Raw genomic sequence first — 18,998 nt, 5'->3', positions numbered from 1 at the left:
AGATGAGGATCAAAAACTGACCTTGAAAAATTAAGTTGTGATGGAAAGAAGAAAAATTGGGTGGCAAAATCAGTGGAGATCAGAATATGAACAATATCTTTAAGGAAACAAAGATGATCATAGAGTTGCAGGCTGAAGAAAGAAGTCAGTGATGAAGAAGAAAGGGAAGTTACAAGCAAGTGAGAAGGGAGTGAGTAAGGAAGGAAAATAGATGGGAACAGGTAGAACCTTTAGCATGGAGGAACAAGAGCAATTTTTCTCTGAAGCAGAAAACAGACAGTAAAATCATAGCTTGGGGATGAAGGAGGAAAATGGGGAAAAGGGTAAGGTGATGGTGCTGGACATAGAATAAGCACTTGTGACACTAGTTATACTCACTGCTACAAACTTGAGGCTAAGTTGAGGATGACACAAGTTCAAAAAGTTAATACATATGACAACTCTCAGCACATAACTAGAGTGAAATCATCCTTGAGAAGTTTCCATATAACCATAGCATTATCAGAAGATCGAAAATACTCTCAGCCACCAACCTATGACATACCTATGACAGACATCCTTTTTCTGAAATTGTTGAAATCCAAAAAGGCAAGCAATTGATAAGTAACTAGTGTTCCCAATTCTTCTATTGTTATTGTCTCTGGGGTCCGAGACTTAAAGATGAACCCCAAATTTTTTGCAGCAGTCACTAGAGCCCCTTCATCAGGTGACTGAACTTGGTAAATCAGCTGTCCTAAAAGGAAAAGAAACAAGTGGATTAAATAATAAAAAGAAACAGATTATTAATACTGAAAATAGTAACATTCACAGAACACCAACATCAATTCCAACTCATTCTATAAGACCCAACCCAAGTGTTAGCTGTAGAAATTAGACCTTTTCCACTGACTAACCAGCTGACCAGACACCTGTCCTGCGGAACTCTCAGGACACCATGTATAACACTACTAGAGCCCTTGTCAGCTTACAGGAAAAAACTCATTCCTGAGCTGCCTCCCTCCTGTGTGGAAAGCTTCTTAGGTCAGAGACCACACCTTTGTATTTTCAGTGACTAGAAACATTCCAAGAAAGCTTCACAAACTAAAACACTTAATATAAATTAACTCACATAATCCTCATGGCAATGAGGTAGAGATTATTAAAATTATTACAGGCATACCTCAGAAATATTGCAGATTTGGTTCCAGACCACTGCAATAAAGCAACTATTGCAATAAAGTGATTCACATGAGCTTTTTGGTTCCTCAGTGCATATAAAAATTACATTTACATTATACTGTAGTCTGTTATATGTTCAATAGCATTATGTATAAAAAACATACATACTTAATTTAAAAATATTGTGAAAAAAATGTTAATAATCTGAGTCTTAGGTAAGTCATAAGATTTTGGCAGTAGTAACATCAAAAAATCACTGATCACAGATTACCATGAGAAATATATGTGTTTGTCACTCAGTCATGTCTGACTCTTTGTGACCCCATGCACTGTAGCCTGCCAAGTTCCTCTGTTCATGGGATTGTCCAGGCAAGAACACTGGAGTGGGTTGCCATTTTTTCTCCAGGGGATCTTCCCCACTCAGGGATCGAACTTGGGTTTCCTGCATTGCAGGCAGATTCTTTACCAGCTGAGTCACCAGGTGAAAAAGTTTGAAATATTAAAAGAATTACCAAAATGTCACATAGTGACACAAAGTGAGCAAATGCTGTTGGAAAAATAGTGCCAATAAACTTGCTTGATGCAGGGTTGGCACAAATATTCAATTTGTAGAAAACACAATATATGTGAAGTGCAATAAAGTGAAGCACAACAAAATGAGGTATGCCTGTATTTCCATTTTATACTGGTAAAACTTATGACTGAAAATGTTATGTGACTTTTGCAAGATAACACAACCAGAGTGATGAAGCAGACATCACAAATTCCTCTTCAGTCTGCTACTAATGATCTTTTTATGAAAATACATCAAAAAAAATCCCTTGAAATGTAAGGAATCAAACCAGGATATTAATGATTGGTACCTGGTATTGAGTATGTGCCGGAGTGGGAGTAAGAGGAGAGAAGAGAGGAAAAGAATGAGTGGGGGAAAAAATTAAAATACACTTAAAAACCAGCATGAATAAAGCAAGCCCTTCTATATAAAATTATCTTTGTATGTAAAAATAAATTAGAAAAAAGTAGGCAAAGCTAGATCCATATTTACTGATTTATAGTAACGTCCAAGATAAATTGTTAAGAAAACTGGTTGCATATTAATCTATGTACTAGAATTCTGTTTTTGCTAAAAAAACTACCTACATATCTATCTATATATATATATGCATATATGTATAAGCAAGTAGAAAATGTGAAATTATGTCCACAAAATGTTAACATTAGTTACCTCTCTAGAGACTTAATTAAAGTTCAGGGGAGAAATTACTACCTTTGCCTTTATAAATCTTTATGTTGTATGGCTTCATTTGCTACAATAGGCATAAATTAATTTTTGAAATTAAAAAAATTGAAGCAATTACTTCATCTATTATGAAATGACACTAATAACTTCCACTTCTGGAAACATGGTGGACTAGGTTCCAGGATCAATCTCCTCTGTTAGAACCAGCTATTGATTCTATAAATAAAAAGCATTTAAACATGTTTGCATGTACCCAGGACTGGCAAGAAAGCAGCAGTTGCTCAGGTCAAAGACTGAGGAAAAAAAATACAGGTGGAATAAAGGATGGGCGTTTTTGAAACTAATTGGTTTCCAGTATCTCAGGGCTTTGGTTAGAAAAGACATAGGCCAGGGAAAGATGTATAATAGGAGACCACTTCTTAAAACTGAGCACCCTCCCCACTCAAAAGGATGTTCTCTCAGTGTGAAGGTAAACTGGAAAACAGTGCCCATTTTAAGAGTGCCTATAAGGAAAACTATTTATAAGAGAAAAAAAAACTATGCTGAAAATTTATAACAGAAAATTGACTTTCATGTATATTTGCATCCTAAATTCACAGATATTGTGAATTTAGGATACAAATATACACTGGTGACTAAGTGAAAGTTGCTCAGTCGTGTTTGACTCTTTGCAACCCCATGGACTACACAGTCCATGGAATTCTCCAGACCAGAATACTGGAGTGGGTAGCCTTCCCCTACTCCAGGGGATCTTCCCAACCCAGAAATCGAACCCAGGTCTCCCACATTGCAGGTGGATTCTTTACCAGCTGAACCACAAGGGAAGCCCAAATAGTGTCTAAAGGAAATGCAAATCCTTTCTTGGAGAAACCAGTCTTAGCCTCAGAACCTGAAAAATTTCTACAAATGAAGTCCCAAATAAAATGGCCAAGATATAATTAGAACCAACAGAAAGAACAGAGAGAATAATATTCCTAAAAACTTTAGATATTGAAGTTATCAGAAATACTACAAACAAATATTTAATGGATTTCAAAAAAATAAAAGGTGGATTTCAAAAAAATAAAAAGGGACAAAATTAATCAGATTCGAAAAAAGAATTAGACTTCAGTTCCGTTCAGTTGCTTAGTCGTGTCCGACTCTTTGCGACCCCATGAATCGCAGCACACCAGGCCTCCCTGTCCATCACCAACTCCCAGAGTCTACTCAAACTCATGTCCATCGAATCGGTGATGCCACCCAATGATTTCATCCTCTGTCGTCCCCTTCTCCTCCTGCCCCCAATCCCTCCCAGCATCAGGGTCTTTTCCAATAAGTCAACTCTTCACACGAGGTGGCCAAAGTATTGGAGTTTCAGCTTCAGCATCAGTCTTTCCAATGAACACCCAGGACTGATCTCCTTTAGGATGGACTGGGAAGATTAAATACTACTAGAAAGAATTGGTGTACAGGGTAAAAAATGGAGAAAATTCCAGAATATACCCCAGAGGGACAAAGATAAAATGAAATGAAAAAATCAAAGAATTATTAAAAGACATAGAGAATAAAGTGAGAATGTTACACACTAAAGATCTATTACAAGAGAGAAAATAAGTCAGAGTCCATACTTGAAGAAATAATATGGCTGAGGAAATTCCAGAAGTGATAAAAGACAACATTCTATAGACTCAAGAATCTCAATGAATTCCAAGCAATACAAATATTTTAAAAATTCATACCTACACTAAGAATATGAAAGAAGAAGAAATCTCAAAAGTAACCCAGGACTGATCACCTTCAAGTCACAACTGAACTAACAGCTGACCATGCAGTAACAGAAATAGCAGTCAAAATATAGTTAAATATCTTCAGTGTGCTGAAAAAATTGTCATCTTAAACCTCTGCACACAACAAACATCATTCAAGAATAAGAATGAGCCAGGGGAAGCGGGATTGTGGGAGAGAAGGATTGAGAGTTTGGGATTAGCAGATGCAAACTATCATATACAGAATAGATAAAAAATTAAGGTCCTACTGTATAGCCCAGGGAACTATATTCAATATCCTGTGAAAAGAATATAAAAAAGAATGCATATATATACATATATACATGTGTGTATATATATATGTATGTAACTGAGTCACTTTGCTATATAGCAGAAATTAAACACAATATTTTAAATTAACTATACTTCAGTAAAAAAAAATTTTTTTTAAAGAATAGAGATGAAATAAAGTTGTTTTTAAAGTTTTTGAGAGCTTACTACCAGTAGCTTCTGCCTAAAAGAAATTCTAAAGAATGCATTTTTGACCAGCAGAAGCTCAGTGATTGGACAGCATTAAAGAGCATAGAAATGAGTAAATATATGAATAGATCTAAGTAAACTGACTGTAAAAACCATAAAAATAACCTCTGGAGGGACTGAAAAAGAAAATATAAGACAAAAATACTATATAAATAAGGACAGGGTTTATTAGTATTGAAGTGTTTTAAGGTCCTTATTTTGTGCAAAAAGGCTTAGGCTTTGTTGAAGCAATTATGCGAAAAGTTCTAGGCTATTAACTAAGAATACAAATCTTATCTGTATTTTAAGAATACAAATTCAATTCTTAGAATACAAATAAGATTTGTATTCTATGTATATTATTTTCAAGGCAATAGAATTAAAATTGACCTAAATCTGTAAGACTAGAAGAGGCAGACAAATGATAGGGCAAATATACAATACAAAATAAGATGGTAGAAAGACATCTATCAGTAATTACAGTAATTATATATTAAATTGTTGCTGTTGTTGTTTAGTCACTAAGTTGTATCTGACTCTTTTGTAACCTCATGGACTATAGCCCACCAGGCTCCTCTGTTCATGGGATTTCCCAGGCAAGAATGCTGGAGTGGTTTGCCAGTTTTCTTCTCTAAGCTCAATGATCAAACCCGTGTCTCCTGCATTGGCAGGCGGACTCTTTACCACTGAACCACAGGGAAGTCCATATATTAAATACTTAGAACCTAAACATATTGATAATCAACAATGTGTAATTGACTAAATGTTCTATTTACAATTTGGTTTGGTTAAACTAGATATTCTTTTAAATATCAAAAATTTTGTCATTTACAAGAGATGTGTCTAGAACATTAAAAAAAAAAGAATGGCAGGAAAGAGTATGGAAAGCTGAACAATGCAAATACTAACAAGAGGGAAACATCAGTAACTATACTGGATCAGACAAAATAAACATCTATAACTATACTAACATCAGACAAAATAAACATTAAGGCAAACATGTTACTAGAGATGATAAAAAGGGTAAATACACATTGATAGATGTTTTCATTTTTAAAAAATTTAACTCTAAACTGGTATCTAATAATGTGATCTTAAACATACAAAGCAAACATTAGCAAAACAAAGTAGAATTAATGAATACACAATTACAGTGCATCTAACCATGCTTGTGGCTTCCCTTGTGGCTCAGCTGGTAAAGAATCCGCCTGCAAGGCGGGAGACCTGGGTTTGATCCCTGGGTTGGGAAGATCCCCTGGAGAAGGGAACTGCTACCCACTCCAGTATTCTGGCCTGGAGAATTCCATGGTCTGTATAGTCCACGGGGTCGCAGAGTCGGACATGACCGAGCGACTTTCACTTTCACTATACAATAGTGATTTAAATACACTCTCATTAATCAAGAAATCAAGTACTCAAAAGAATCCAGAGAGGGAGAAGATTAAACAATACAATTAACATACAGTATCTAGTAGATATATTAAGAACCCCATTTTCAATAACTGGATAATGCACATTTATTTCAAGCACACACAAAACACAGAAATTGAATACATATCAAGCCATAAAGCAAGCTTCAACAAATTTAAAGGACTGATTTTAAGGCAATAAGAAAAATTTTCTAAATTTTTTATCTCTTTAACTGATGTCCACCTAAATAGAAAAAAACTTGTATTGAAGCCTTTGTACCTTCCACTTCTCGCTTCTGAAATTTTATCCTGGCAAAGGGAATGAGAATATCAACTTTCCCAAATGTCTCCATGAAACAAAGAGCACTCACCTAAAATAAAAGCAATACCCTCAGCTATAAATTACAGAGTCATGTAGTTTTAAGTTCATCAGATTTGGGTTCTGTTCTTTATCATAACTAACATTTATGTAAGTAAAGTTTATATTTTCCAGTGCTCTTGAACATACATGGATTTAAGTCATCTATCCTATAATTAGAGCTTTAAAAGGAGAAAAAAATGTAATTTCCCCTTATTTAGTATTGTAATCCTTCACCAAGAATTTGAAATCTCAAAGAAAAAAACTGAAATAGTTGAAATGATACACACATTTACTTCTCTTCACTTCAAAATGCTTTTATATGGCAGAAGAGATCAGTCCATATCCATGAGAATAGGTACAACTTAATAGTAATAATACTAAAATGTTAGTAAGAATGTAAAGACACTAGAACTCTCATATACTGACAGTAGGAATGTAAAATGATACACCATTTTTGGAAAATAGTTGGGCAGTTTCTTAAACATACCAATGCTATGATCAGGCAATTTCCATTCCTAAGTATTTACGAAAAACAAACTTGTTAACATTTTTAAAGACGTAAAAATGTTTATGGCAGCTTTACCCATAATAATCCAAAGCTAGAAATAACCTAAATGTCTGAACAGAGGGCTGGGGAAGAATAAAAGTGGTAAACATATTCACACAATGAAATGTTACTCAAATTTAAAAGAATGAACCACTGATTGATATGACAACATGGATGAATGACAAAAACATTACATTGTATGAAAGAAGCCAGACACAAAAGAATACATATTGTATGATTCCATTTATATTAAGTATTAATATAAGAACAGGCAAAACTCATCTTTGATGATAAAAATCAGGATAGTGGTTGCTTGGGCAGTGGTTGGTGATGTGGACTAGAAAGGAACATAAGTAATCTTTCTTGAATGATGGAAAAGATTAATACTTTGATCGGGGTGGTGGTTACATGGGTGTATATAATGGTCAAAATTCATCAAACAATACACTTAAGATCTGTGTTTTATTGCATTTTAATTATATAACAACAGACAGAGAGAATGGACTTTGGGGCACAGTGAGGGAGGGAGAGGGTGGAACGAATAGAGAGTAGCATTGAAAATACACATTACCATGTGTAGAATTAGATAACTGGTGAAAATTTGCTATGTGATGCAAGGAGCTCAAATCAGGTGCTCTGTGACAACCTGGAGGGGTAGAAAGGGGTGGGAGGGCGGCTCATGAAGGAGGCGACATGTTTCCCCATGGCTGATTTGTACTGAGGTATGGTAGAGACCAACACAATATTTTAGGGCAATTATCCTCCAATTAAAAATTAATTTATATATTAAAATATCACAATATGAAAAAATTGTAGTGATACCATAAAAGAGGAATGAGTATTTTCAGTGAACCAGAAACTTGAGAAATGTCTGAAAGATAAAAAGTAGATTTGATAAATGAATAGATAAGAAAGGAGAAAAACAGTTCAAAGAATTTGAAAAAGAAAATTAATACAGAGTTAAAAGCAACTCCCAAAGTTTCTCCAAATCAGAATCAACAAATGAGAAGAGCAGAAGTGATCTTGAGTTGAAGAATTCCACTCAAGCTTGCCGGGACCACTTGGGCTCCTCCTCCTGCCAGCTTACTTCCAACAACAGGCTACAGTGATATTTGCCTCAAGATGAAACCTTGAAAATGTTCTTCTATACTAAGTACACAATCCACCTAAGGAACCCTTTACGGTTTTCATGCTGGGGCTGGAGACCAAAGCTGAAAACAGCCAGAAATAGCTTCAGAATCCCACAAGGATAAGAGAAATTAATTAACAAGAGAAAGGGAGTCCATGACTGTGATACCTTCTTTTAGGCCAGACCTTAAGTATAACTTTCTCTGAAATGAGAGTTCTGACACAGAATCCTAGCACTAGATTTGAAAAAATAAGTTAAGCCCAGGTATCAGATGAACTCCAGGAAGGGAGTTCATGCCCAAAAGACAAGCAATGTTTTGTGACTCTCCCGAACAATTCTGGGAGACAGGCCGCTATCAGAAGCTACATTCACCAAGAGGCAAACTGGGATGCTCAAACACAAACAAGAACAGGCAACAACAAACAAAAAAACATTTGAGAACAACATGAAAGTTAGACACAGAACTCTAAAAACAACATTCCATAAAATGAAACACAGCAGAGGAAACAAAAGATTTCAAATTAAGAATAATTAATATCCTCAAAGAGATCTAAGAAAATATCATATTATTAAAATAAAATCAGATCGCTATTAAAATAGAGCTTAAAAAATGAAATAAACTTGAAGGCAGAGATTAAAAAAATTTACTTAAAGGCATTGTGATATCCTCAGATAAAAATATCATTATTGGCATTAGTATTAAAGATCAGTTTAAGCATTGTTGTATGCAAATACAATGTTCAGTCATAAAAAAATTTATCCCTTTTAACTGGCTTATCTAGGCCCTCATCTTTTTACTATTCCTAATTTTTTCTTTTCTTTTAAGCCTCTCCATACTTTTGGAAAACATTCAGTATACAAATAAATACAAAGAAAAGCTAGTAACAGGTAAAGCCTTCATGCGATGCTGTATTTTGGATTAGAAAATCCTTCCAATTCCAAACATTTTAATGAAAATATATATACCGATTTAAAAAACAAGACTCAGACACACTTTGCACTTACCTGCACTATTTTCCTCTGACATTACAGTGTGGCAGAGTGCAAGTAACCTAAGGAATTCATGCACTTTGGGATCCCCCAGTTCAATGGATTCCATCAAATCGTGGTCAAAAAATTGAAATGTTCTGTCTGCTTGAGGGCTGACTGAGAAACCCACAGTCTCTTTTTTCTGTAGGAGAACAACAACAAAACTGTAGACTTCATTCCAACAAAAGTCTTTTAAAATTCAAAAACACTTCCTCTAAGTATTTTTAGAGTTTGTATGACTTTTCAGCCTCCAAAGCCTGGCACTAAAATGGCTTTCTGGTTCCTCATTACTGTTAAATATCATCTTCTCATTTCAGAGCCATGTAAGCCTTCATTACCAGAGCAATAAACCTTCCAAAAGCATATGGGGAAGAAAAATATCCAATGGCTGTACAAATTCTCAAATGTTTACTTCAACTTCAAAATACAAAGAAGCCCTAAAAATTGAAAGTTGCTTTAAAAACCTACTTGATGGAAAAACTTGACCTGACTTGAACTCATTTTGGCAGCAGTATCTGACCTGGAATAGTATGTATGCAATTATAGACCTGTTAAAGTCTACTTAGCATGAATTAATATTTTAAGATATAAAAATATTAATGTGTTTGATTACAGTGTACTTTCTCTGATCTCACTAAAGAAACTGCAAAATATTACGACAGAATTAAAATCAAGATCTTGAGATATTTGTACTCACACATTCACTACAGCATAATTCACAATAGCCAAAAGGTAGAAACAACATAGGGCTTCCCTAGTGTTCAGATGATAAAGAATCTGCCTGCAATGCAGGAGACCTGGATTTGATCCCTGGGTTGGAAAGATCTCCTGGAGAGGGGAATGGCTACCCACTCCAGTATTCTTGCCTGGAGAAATCCATGGACAGAGGAGCCTGTCAGGGTACAGTCCATGGGGGCCACAAAGAGTCAGACATGACTAAGTGACTAACACTTTCACTTCACTTCAGAAACAAAAGAAACATCCATCAACTGATGAATAAAGAATATGTGGTTTTATATATCTATATACACACACATACACACACACACACACACAAAGAATATTATTCAGCCATAAAAAAGAAACCTTGTCTTTATGCTGCAACATGAATGAACCTTGAAGGCATTACATTAAGAGAAATAAATCACTCACAAAAGAATAAATATTGCATAATTCTATTTATGTAAGATATTTAACATAGTAAAATTCACAAAAACTGAGTGTAAAACAGTAGTTTCCAAGGACTAGAAGAATGGGGAAGTGGGGCATTGCAGTTCAATGAGAAATTAGTTTCAGATGTGCAAGGTGAAAAAGTTCTAGAGATCTGCAGTACACACTGTGTTCATTGTTAATATTAGTTTACTGTCCACTTAAAAATTTGTTGATCACAAAAATGAAAGAAATAGGATTAAAGATAGAACAAAACAGAAGATAATTTTAATATTAAATAAGATCTCTGTTAATTCACTGACTGATGAAAAGCATAAAACATACTACTAATTTTTAAAAGTTTATTACTCAAAGGACTAGACCTATGATAAGGTCTTTGCAAGAACAACTGATGAGAAAATACTTTTCAAATACACTTTGTCTTGGAGACTGCAAAATAATATTTTAAATATAATACTTAATATATCCAAGTACATGAGAATACATACCAGTATACAAGGTGGTCCGTCCATTAGCTGTGTTTATTTCAGAATCATAGAGACTTATTTTAATCAAAGATTGTTTTGTTCATGTATTAAATTTAAAAACAACTACCCAATAGGAGAAAAAGTTGATCAACTCACTAGTAAGAAGTAAAATACACACTGGCCTTAGACTTCCCTAAACACCCGCCCCGACACACAGGGAAGAAACCGTGACTCATAAAGATTAGCCTGTCAGACTAGAAAAATAAATAGAAGGAATTCAAATTGGAAAAGAAGTAAAACTGTCACTGTCTGTAGATGACATGATACTGTACATACAAAGTCCTAAAGATGCTACCAGAAAACTACTAGAGCTAATCAATGAATTTAGTAATGTCATTCAATGATTAAGTCAACAGATAATTCTGAACTGCTATTTCTCATGAACCCTTCTTGCAACTGGAGGATACACTTCGGCCAAATAAAAGATAACTGGAAAAACAGTGGGAAAGGGAAAAGTAGTTAGTGGTAAGCACTGAATCTTATTAACTAAAGAACTAAATATAAAAGAAACAGATTAGGATTATAAAATAAAATGTATATGCTATATACATTGACTACATAGAAAGACTGCTTAAAAATTAGAAGATCCTGATGTCCTCATTTTAGTATTTGAAGGTCAGAAGATACCATTTAAAAACTCAAATCAACTAAGAGAAATCTATGTACACCTAAGATTAAGAAGCATCATTAATAAAAATAGTAGGAAAATGTGAGGGAAAAAAAGATAAACATAATAATTTCACCATTTTTCATATTAGGAAATTGATAGATACTCCTTACAAAAAAAGTATTAAGAGTATTATACAAACTCTTGAAGAGTATACAGTGGAGAAACAATGAAATATTTTCCTAGATACTATAAGAAAAGCAAACACATAGTCTGTAGAATCCATACAGAGAATTATTAAAAATTATAAAGTATAATCTAAAATATTTAACAGATCCAATGTAATGTCCTTAAGTCACTTACTAAAAAATTGCATGTAAAGTAAAATCCAATCCTATGATGTACATTCTTAAGAGACATATCTAAAACAAAGTTATTCAGGAATGTTGAATAAAAAGGTGGGCAAATGCAAATCAAAAGTTAACCAGGAGACATGATCTTAATATCAAATAAGGTTGCATCCAGGACAAGGAGAATTAAATGAATCAAAGAAGAGCACATTCATGATAAAAATATAACTACTATGAACATCAGTGCACCTCACAATAGCATCAATAATTATAAAATGAAGACTCAGGCTATATAGGAGAGCTAGAGAGAGAGACAGAGAAATTATCAGAACACTTTTATTAACCTCTTTAATCCAAACAAATAACAAAAAAATAATGAAACAGAAGACCTAAATAATATAATTAATAAGGTAGAATTAAATGACAATACAGCTAAGTTTATACCTTGAAAACAGAAAATACATAAACTTTCATTTTAAGGACCCTGGAACACTGACAAAATTGATCATATTAAGCCACAAAGAAAACCCGAATAAATCCCCCAAAGTAGAAATACAAATCTATTCTTTTATTAAAAATATTATAAGGCAGCGGTGAGTCCCAACCTCTTCAAAATGTTTAGTTCTTCTCATGGTTCAGCGTGGCTATTCAAACTGATATAACAAAAATAAAGATATTACAGGCCAAAATCCATGTAATAAAACTAAAGCAGTGTTCAGAGGGAAATTAATAACCACAAATTCTTGTACAGAAAAGGGAGAGAACATTTTATTTTATTGAAGTACAGTTGATTTGCAACGTTGTGCCTAGTTTCTCCTGTACAGCAAACTGACTTTTTAAATAGTCTTGTCAAAAATCAAAAACTTTAATAAAACATTGTGCTAGTGAAGGCAGGAGAAAGCAGACACTCTTGTACATTGCTTGTGACAGGGTACACTGGTGGATAAATGTATACAAATAACTGATTCATTTTGCTGTATAGCAGAAATTAATACAACACTGTAAGTCAAGTATATTTCAATAAAAATTAATTTTAAAAAATAAAAAAATTGATAAAACATTGTGTTGGTGGAGGGTAGGAGAAAGCAGGCATTCTTGTACATTGCTTGTGACAGGGTAAATTAGTGCAAATTCTAAAGAGGACAATTTGGAAATACTGATCAAATTACAAATGCACATACATTTTGATTTAGCAATCCCATTTCTAGAAATGGAACTTGTTAGAGAGTATAGGATCCATGTGATATAACATGGTTACTTTTGTTGCATTTCCTTTACAAGCAAAATGTTGAAAATATTCTGAATGTCCATTCCTACCTCCTTACATAAGTTAAGGAACATCAATATAATAAAATATTATTCACCATAAAAAGAATTAGGGAGCCCTTTTTTCCCCACTGATACAGAAGGATCTTGATCATTGCTAAGGAAGAAAGTTAAGCACAATAAATATAGTTCACTACCATCTATGTAAATTTGAGAAATATACTTGATTGTACATAGAGAGGAAAAAAAGACAGTGAACTCTGTGACTGGGAAACCTGGCTAAGAAGGAATTTTGAACCATATGAATCTTTTTATTAAAGTTACATATTAAGTATCTAATCTGGTCATAGTGGAAATTAGGCTTCTAGGAACTCATCATTTTTTAAAAGCATGTACAATTTGAAATTAAAAGTAAGAGTGAACTTAATCACCTCCACACCTTAGTCATGTCAGTCTTCTGACCCAGGTCATCATGCACTTCGCCTGCCAAAATCAAAACTGAGAATTAAAAATAGATGAAATTGAAACTCGATTTATACATTTAGTTTGAAGAAACATACTTATTTATTAAAGTACCACTACTAGATGACATTATGAGTTCAAACCTAGACATTTTTAAGAGTGTTTTCAAACACTAACGCTAGACATGGCAATTAACCAGAAAGATACTCATTTGCCCAAAACAGAACTAAAATCAACACACATTAACACAAAATAAGTCATAATTCTGTTTTTCTGTAAATTTTATCATTCTGTTGTTACATTATCTATGATGTTTGCACAAGGCAAACTTTTGTTTTTCACTTTATACACACTGTTGGGGAATCCAAAATGGTATGCAAGACAGACCTACTCTCATCAGTGCTAGAGCCTGGTGAGTACATCTTTGTCTATCTTGGTCTGGGCCAGATACATCTTTAATATCTGTAATGGCAAGGTCAAATTAGCATGTAAACATTAAACAATGTCAGAGCCCTCTGTGGTCAGAGAACACAGCCACCCATGTGCCAAACATTTAAAAGTAACTATTCTTAATATAAAGCCGATATGTGCTTATTACAAATATATTGGAAAATACCAGGACTTTTAAAACAAAAATGAAAATCTTAAAAAAAAAAAAAGATTTTCATTCCTGTTTCATGGATGACAGAACTGAAGAACAGAATATAAAGTGACATGTGAAAGTCACTCAGTCGCATCCAACTCTGTGCGACCCCATAGACTATAGAGCCGATGAAATTCTCCAGGCCAGAATACTGGAGTGGGGAGCCATTCCCTTCTCCAGGAGAGCTTCTCAACCCAGCAATCAAGCCCTGGTCTCCCACATGATTCAACTAAAACTAAAAAGTCAGCATAGTATAGTAGTACTGTTAGTCACTCAGTTGTGTAGACGTGTGACGCTGTGGACTGTAGCCCAGCGGGCTGCTCTGTTCATGGAATTCTCCAGGCAAGAATACTGGAGTGGGTTGTCATTTGCTTCTTCAGGGGATCTTCCCAACCCAGGGATTGAACCCAAGTCTCCTGCATTGCAGGCAGATTCTTTATCCTCCGAGCTACCAAGGAAGCCCACAGTAGATTTTTAATTCAAATCTCTCTCTTTTCACTGTTCAATACAGACATGCATGCTAAGTCGATTCAGTTATGCGCAACCCTCTGGACCGTAGCCTGACAGGCTTCTTTGCCCAGGGGATTCTCCAGACAAGAATACAGAAGTGGGTTGCCATGTCCTCCTGAAAGGGATTTTCACAACCCAGGGATTGAAACAGCATCTCTTACATCTCCTGCAGGTTCTTTGCCATTAGCACCACCTGGGAAGCCCCTCACTATACAACAGTATGACCCAAAAAAGCACTGATAAAGAGTTACTGGTTGTTTTTCTGGGGCTCAGGTATAAATCTAGAATATAGTGAGGCTGCTGTATGGGAGGAATCCCTGAGCTAGTGAATGAACCTCACCCAGAACCTGGAATTTAAATACCAAACTCACCACAGTTATGTTCTAGTCATTACCCCCTATGCTATAACTCTGATAAATTATAAAAGCAAACAAACTGTCTTTGTGTAAAATGGTGTTCTCAAAGAAAGCCTCTTCATAAGGCTGGTGATGAAGCAAAGAAAAACTGAAGTCTAAGAAAATGATAGATCCAAGAAAGAAAATAGAAGCTTTAGGCAAATAAGAATAGACTATAAAAACTTCCCAAGGCCTGGATCTATGGCATAAACAAGGCCAACTGAATGGGGGGAAAATGATTCTGGAACAATCTATGAGTTTTTAGTAAGAATATATTTTAATGACATAATAAATTATTATAAATTGGAAGAGCTTTATAAATTAAAGATCTAAAGGCCTGAAAATGAAATTTTTCAGTTACTTTCCTGCCTTTTATGAGGGAAATTACAAGTTATCAATATCATAGGATTTGTAAATTTGGAGATTTGCAAAGATCTTGGGATATATACATTGGAAAAATCCAAGGACTTTTCTAAAAACAGCCCCTGTGACAAACATATCTACAAATAAATCTTGGTCCACAGTCTTAAAGTTTCCTTAGGGTAACTTCCTAGAAGTGATATTATTTCTATTATATTACTAATAAGTGCCATGGCAAAAGAATACAAAAGGCCTACAAAATTCAAAATGACTCCAATACTCTAACAAAATTTTTTTCATTTAAACTGCTCCTGGGTTGTATTTATCATAAGTGTCTGAAAATAATATCAAAAGAAAAAATTTTAAGAAAAGGTTCTATTTTATTTAGCATCTTCATAAATATTAATAGTGATGTAAGAAAAATGCACAAGGTAACTGAGGCCATGTGGAAGTCCAGGTTGAAAATTATCTGGTCTACTACCAGAGAAGGGTGGGGCAGGTGTGGATGGAAAAGTGAGAAAACCGTGGCAACCAGGGGTTATGGAGAGTGGAATAGCAGAGGGAGGTCAAAAGACAGGAGAGTATGAAAATCAACTTCTTATATTTCTCGGTTTTGCTCAGGATCAAATCTTACTTTAAAATATTTGGCAATGTGTGAAGTTTCCCATCAGGAGACAAAGGAAAGGTTTCTCTCTCTTTCTTGGATCTACTTTACTTCCTGAGATTTTTGTAGAGAAACTGGACACTCGAGTTCACTGAAGTGATACTGGGAATCCAGAGGAACCTGACAGGAGCCCTCCGGAGAGCTTCCATGCTCTCAGCAGAAAGAAAACTGTCTGCTAACTGGCCTAAGTCGGGGTGACAAGGGTCACATGTAACTAGAAAGGCTGAAAATCCCCAACAGAGCAGGTATCCTAACAAAAGCATACAAATTGGAACTCAATATTGATGAAACAGCTTGTCTGACCACTAAAGGTAACCCTGTGCAGTGTGAATTCTCAGGAATGAATCGTAAATTCTTACAAACACAAACACTAACATCAATTGAGGGCTGTTAGGAAGCAAGTATAAAATACTACTTCTACTGAGATAAATCAGGCTCTGAAGAACTCCTCCCTGGGATATGGGTCTTTTAAGCACCAGAGATCACACAGTTTGAGCAACGAAAGGAATCTTGGACAGTATCTAAACTAAGCCTCATGGGGTTACATGAATGGTAACAGATCCAAAGCTTTATCTGAATTATTCAACATTCACCCAGTAAATATTTAGCAAGTGTTTATTATGTGCCAACCACTCTGGTAAATGCTGGTGGTCTCCATATTAATAAGAAAGCCAGAGATTTTTTTATTAAAAAAAAAAATAGGGTTTCTTAATTTTTTCAGGACTGTTAACAATAACAACAAAAAGGAAAGGTTTCTCTTACCATAGATTCTCCCATTAATGGAACATTTTTTAAAAGTCATGATGTTTTGAGTGAGGGTACCCGTCTTGTCAGAGAAAACATATTCAATCTGGCCTAGTTCCTCGTTGAGTGTGGTCGTTCGAGCTTCAGCAGGTGTTGCCTTCCTAGAGTAATACATCTTCCGATCCCAGTTTATAAAATAACTGTGTCCCAGACGAATTACTTCCACACTTTCATCCATTTAAATGGAAAAAGAGAGAGAAATACTCCATCAATCTCAGAACATACAAAGCTTTACCAAAGCAAGAAGTCTGCCAATGCCTTCAGAGTTTAGAAGAAAATGTGGATGCTCTATTTCCAGGTCCTAATGACCTTCCGAGGCATCTCAGCAGAGTCTTTTCATAAAATGTTCCAAGTCATTTCCTCGTAGGACCTTGAAACAATGGGCTGACTTGGCATAAGGCCTTCAGGAAGGTTCCATGCTTCTCTATTTACATTAAACAGGCCCAGGCCCAGTGGAGATTTCTTGTGTAGCCTACCAGTTATTTGATGTGACTTCACTTTACCAAAAGAGGTAAAAAGGAGTAGAGTAGGAAAAGGTAGAAAGGAGTCCCACCATGAAGCATGAAGCAAACCAGAGTAGATACTGAGTAAAATCAGGGTGTATTGTCATACTATGTTGCCCATTTACCAGAAAAAGAGCATTGTCTTGTGATCTAGTGGTGATTTATGACTCTCCAGTTCCAGAAGTGGAATTTCTAAAGCCAAGAGTATAATATTTTTCAGTCTTTGTCACACACAAGGCCTGATCAACTTTCAAAAAAATGACAACCATTTAAGTTTCTACCATTAGATTATTGAAAATTATCTTTTAGTCTATGCCAAGTCAAATGGCATCTTATTACTGTTTATTGCATTTCTTTTCTTATCAATGAATTAAATATCTGTTTCAAGTTTTATTGGCCAGTTATATGTCTTCCTGCAATTATCTAATTGCATTACCTTCCTAGTTCATCTTTGCTATTCAGGTATTAGTCTATTTCTTATTGATTTGTATATATGGAATATATATTTACATACATATTAATATGTTACACAGTTTATCATTCATCTTTTAATTCTGTTTCCACTATTTTTGACACAAAGAACTTTTCCCTTTTTAATCAATCAAATTTATCAATGGTTTATAGTTTCTGTTTATAGCTTCTTTGGGGGAATTTTTGCTTAGATAAGCCTTCCCTATGGCAAGATTATATATATACAGATATCTATACTTTTCTTCCAGTTCTTTAATTTTTTCCACATTTAATTCTTTCTCGCAATTAGAATTTTCTGAAATATGACATGCATATGAGAAGCTAATTTCAATTTTTACCAAATGTATTCATCACCATCTGTTGAACAATGAATCCTTTCCCCTGTTGTGTTAAGATGACTCCAAGTGAAATGAAGTGAAGTTGCTGAGTCGTGTCCAACTCTTTGCGACCCCATGGACTGCAGCCTACCAGGCTCCTCCGTCCATGGGATTTTCCAGGCAAGAGTCCTGGAGTGGGTTGCCATTGCCTTCTCCAGGAGATCTTCCCGACCCAGGGATTGAACCCAGGTCTCCCGTATTATAGGCAGACACTTTACCATCTGAGCCACCAGGGAAATCAACAAGATGACTCCATGTCACATATAAATTACTTCCTCACTAGAATCTGTTTCAGGCATTTCAATTTTGTTCCTTAATGTGTGATTTAATTTATCTCATGTTTTCATTATTGTAGCTTTATAAAATTTGGCATATGAGGTAAGAAAATCTTCATTCTCTTCTTTTAAAAAAATTCTTACCAGTAATCACTTTATTCCTCTTGATAAAATCAATGTGTTCATCAAATAAACTTTAGAATCACTGTATCAACTTTCTCATAAAACTTACTTGAGACTTCTATTAAAGTTATATTAAACTCTATTGTTTGAAAAGAATGAATATTTTATAATAAATACAACTTAAAGAAGGATAAATCTTCCCAGGAGTTCAACTTTGAAAAAGTACTTCTATTGGTAAAGAGTTTTAGTTTTGTTTTGTTTCACTTTGTTTTTTCACATAGGTCCACACCATAGCGTGACAGATTTATTCCTAGACATTTTATGTTTTTACTGATGAGATAATTTTTAACTGAT

The 18,998-nt window shown here is 34.7% G+C and overlaps 1 protein-coding gene across 5 annotated transcripts in view; it reads right to left on the bottom strand.

Annotated features, from left to right (window-relative positions):
• ATP8B4 (ATPase phospholipid transporting 8B4 (putative)) overlaps positions 1-18,998 on the bottom strand; it is a 264,538-nt gene that overhangs the window by 88,475 nt on the left and 157,065 nt on the right. For all 5 annotated transcript variants that reach the window (XM_043472025.1, XM_043472023.1, XM_043472022.1 and 2 more), the window contains exons 13-16: positions 16,854-17,062; positions 13,497-13,540; positions 9,114-9,279; positions 545-733 (exon numbers count right to left, since the gene is read on the bottom strand). In XM_043472025.1, coding sequence (XP_043327960.1) covers positions 545-733; positions 9,114-9,279; positions 13,497-13,540; positions 16,854-17,062 — 608 coding nt within the window. The remainder of the gene's footprint in view (positions 1-544; positions 734-9,113; positions 9,280-13,496; positions 13,541-16,853; positions 17,063-18,998) is intronic.

This window comes from Cervus canadensis, chromosome 6 (assembly GCF_019320065.1).
Source record: "Cervus canadensis isolate Bull #8, Minnesota chromosome 6, ASM1932006v1, whole genome shotgun sequence".
In the NCBI taxonomy this organism is placed as follows: Eukaryota; Metazoa; Chordata; class Mammalia; order Artiodactyla; family Cervidae; genus Cervus; species Cervus canadensis.
The sequence above is the reverse complement of the archived record's forward strand: the minus strand, read 5'-3'. Positions and strand labels throughout refer to the sequence as shown.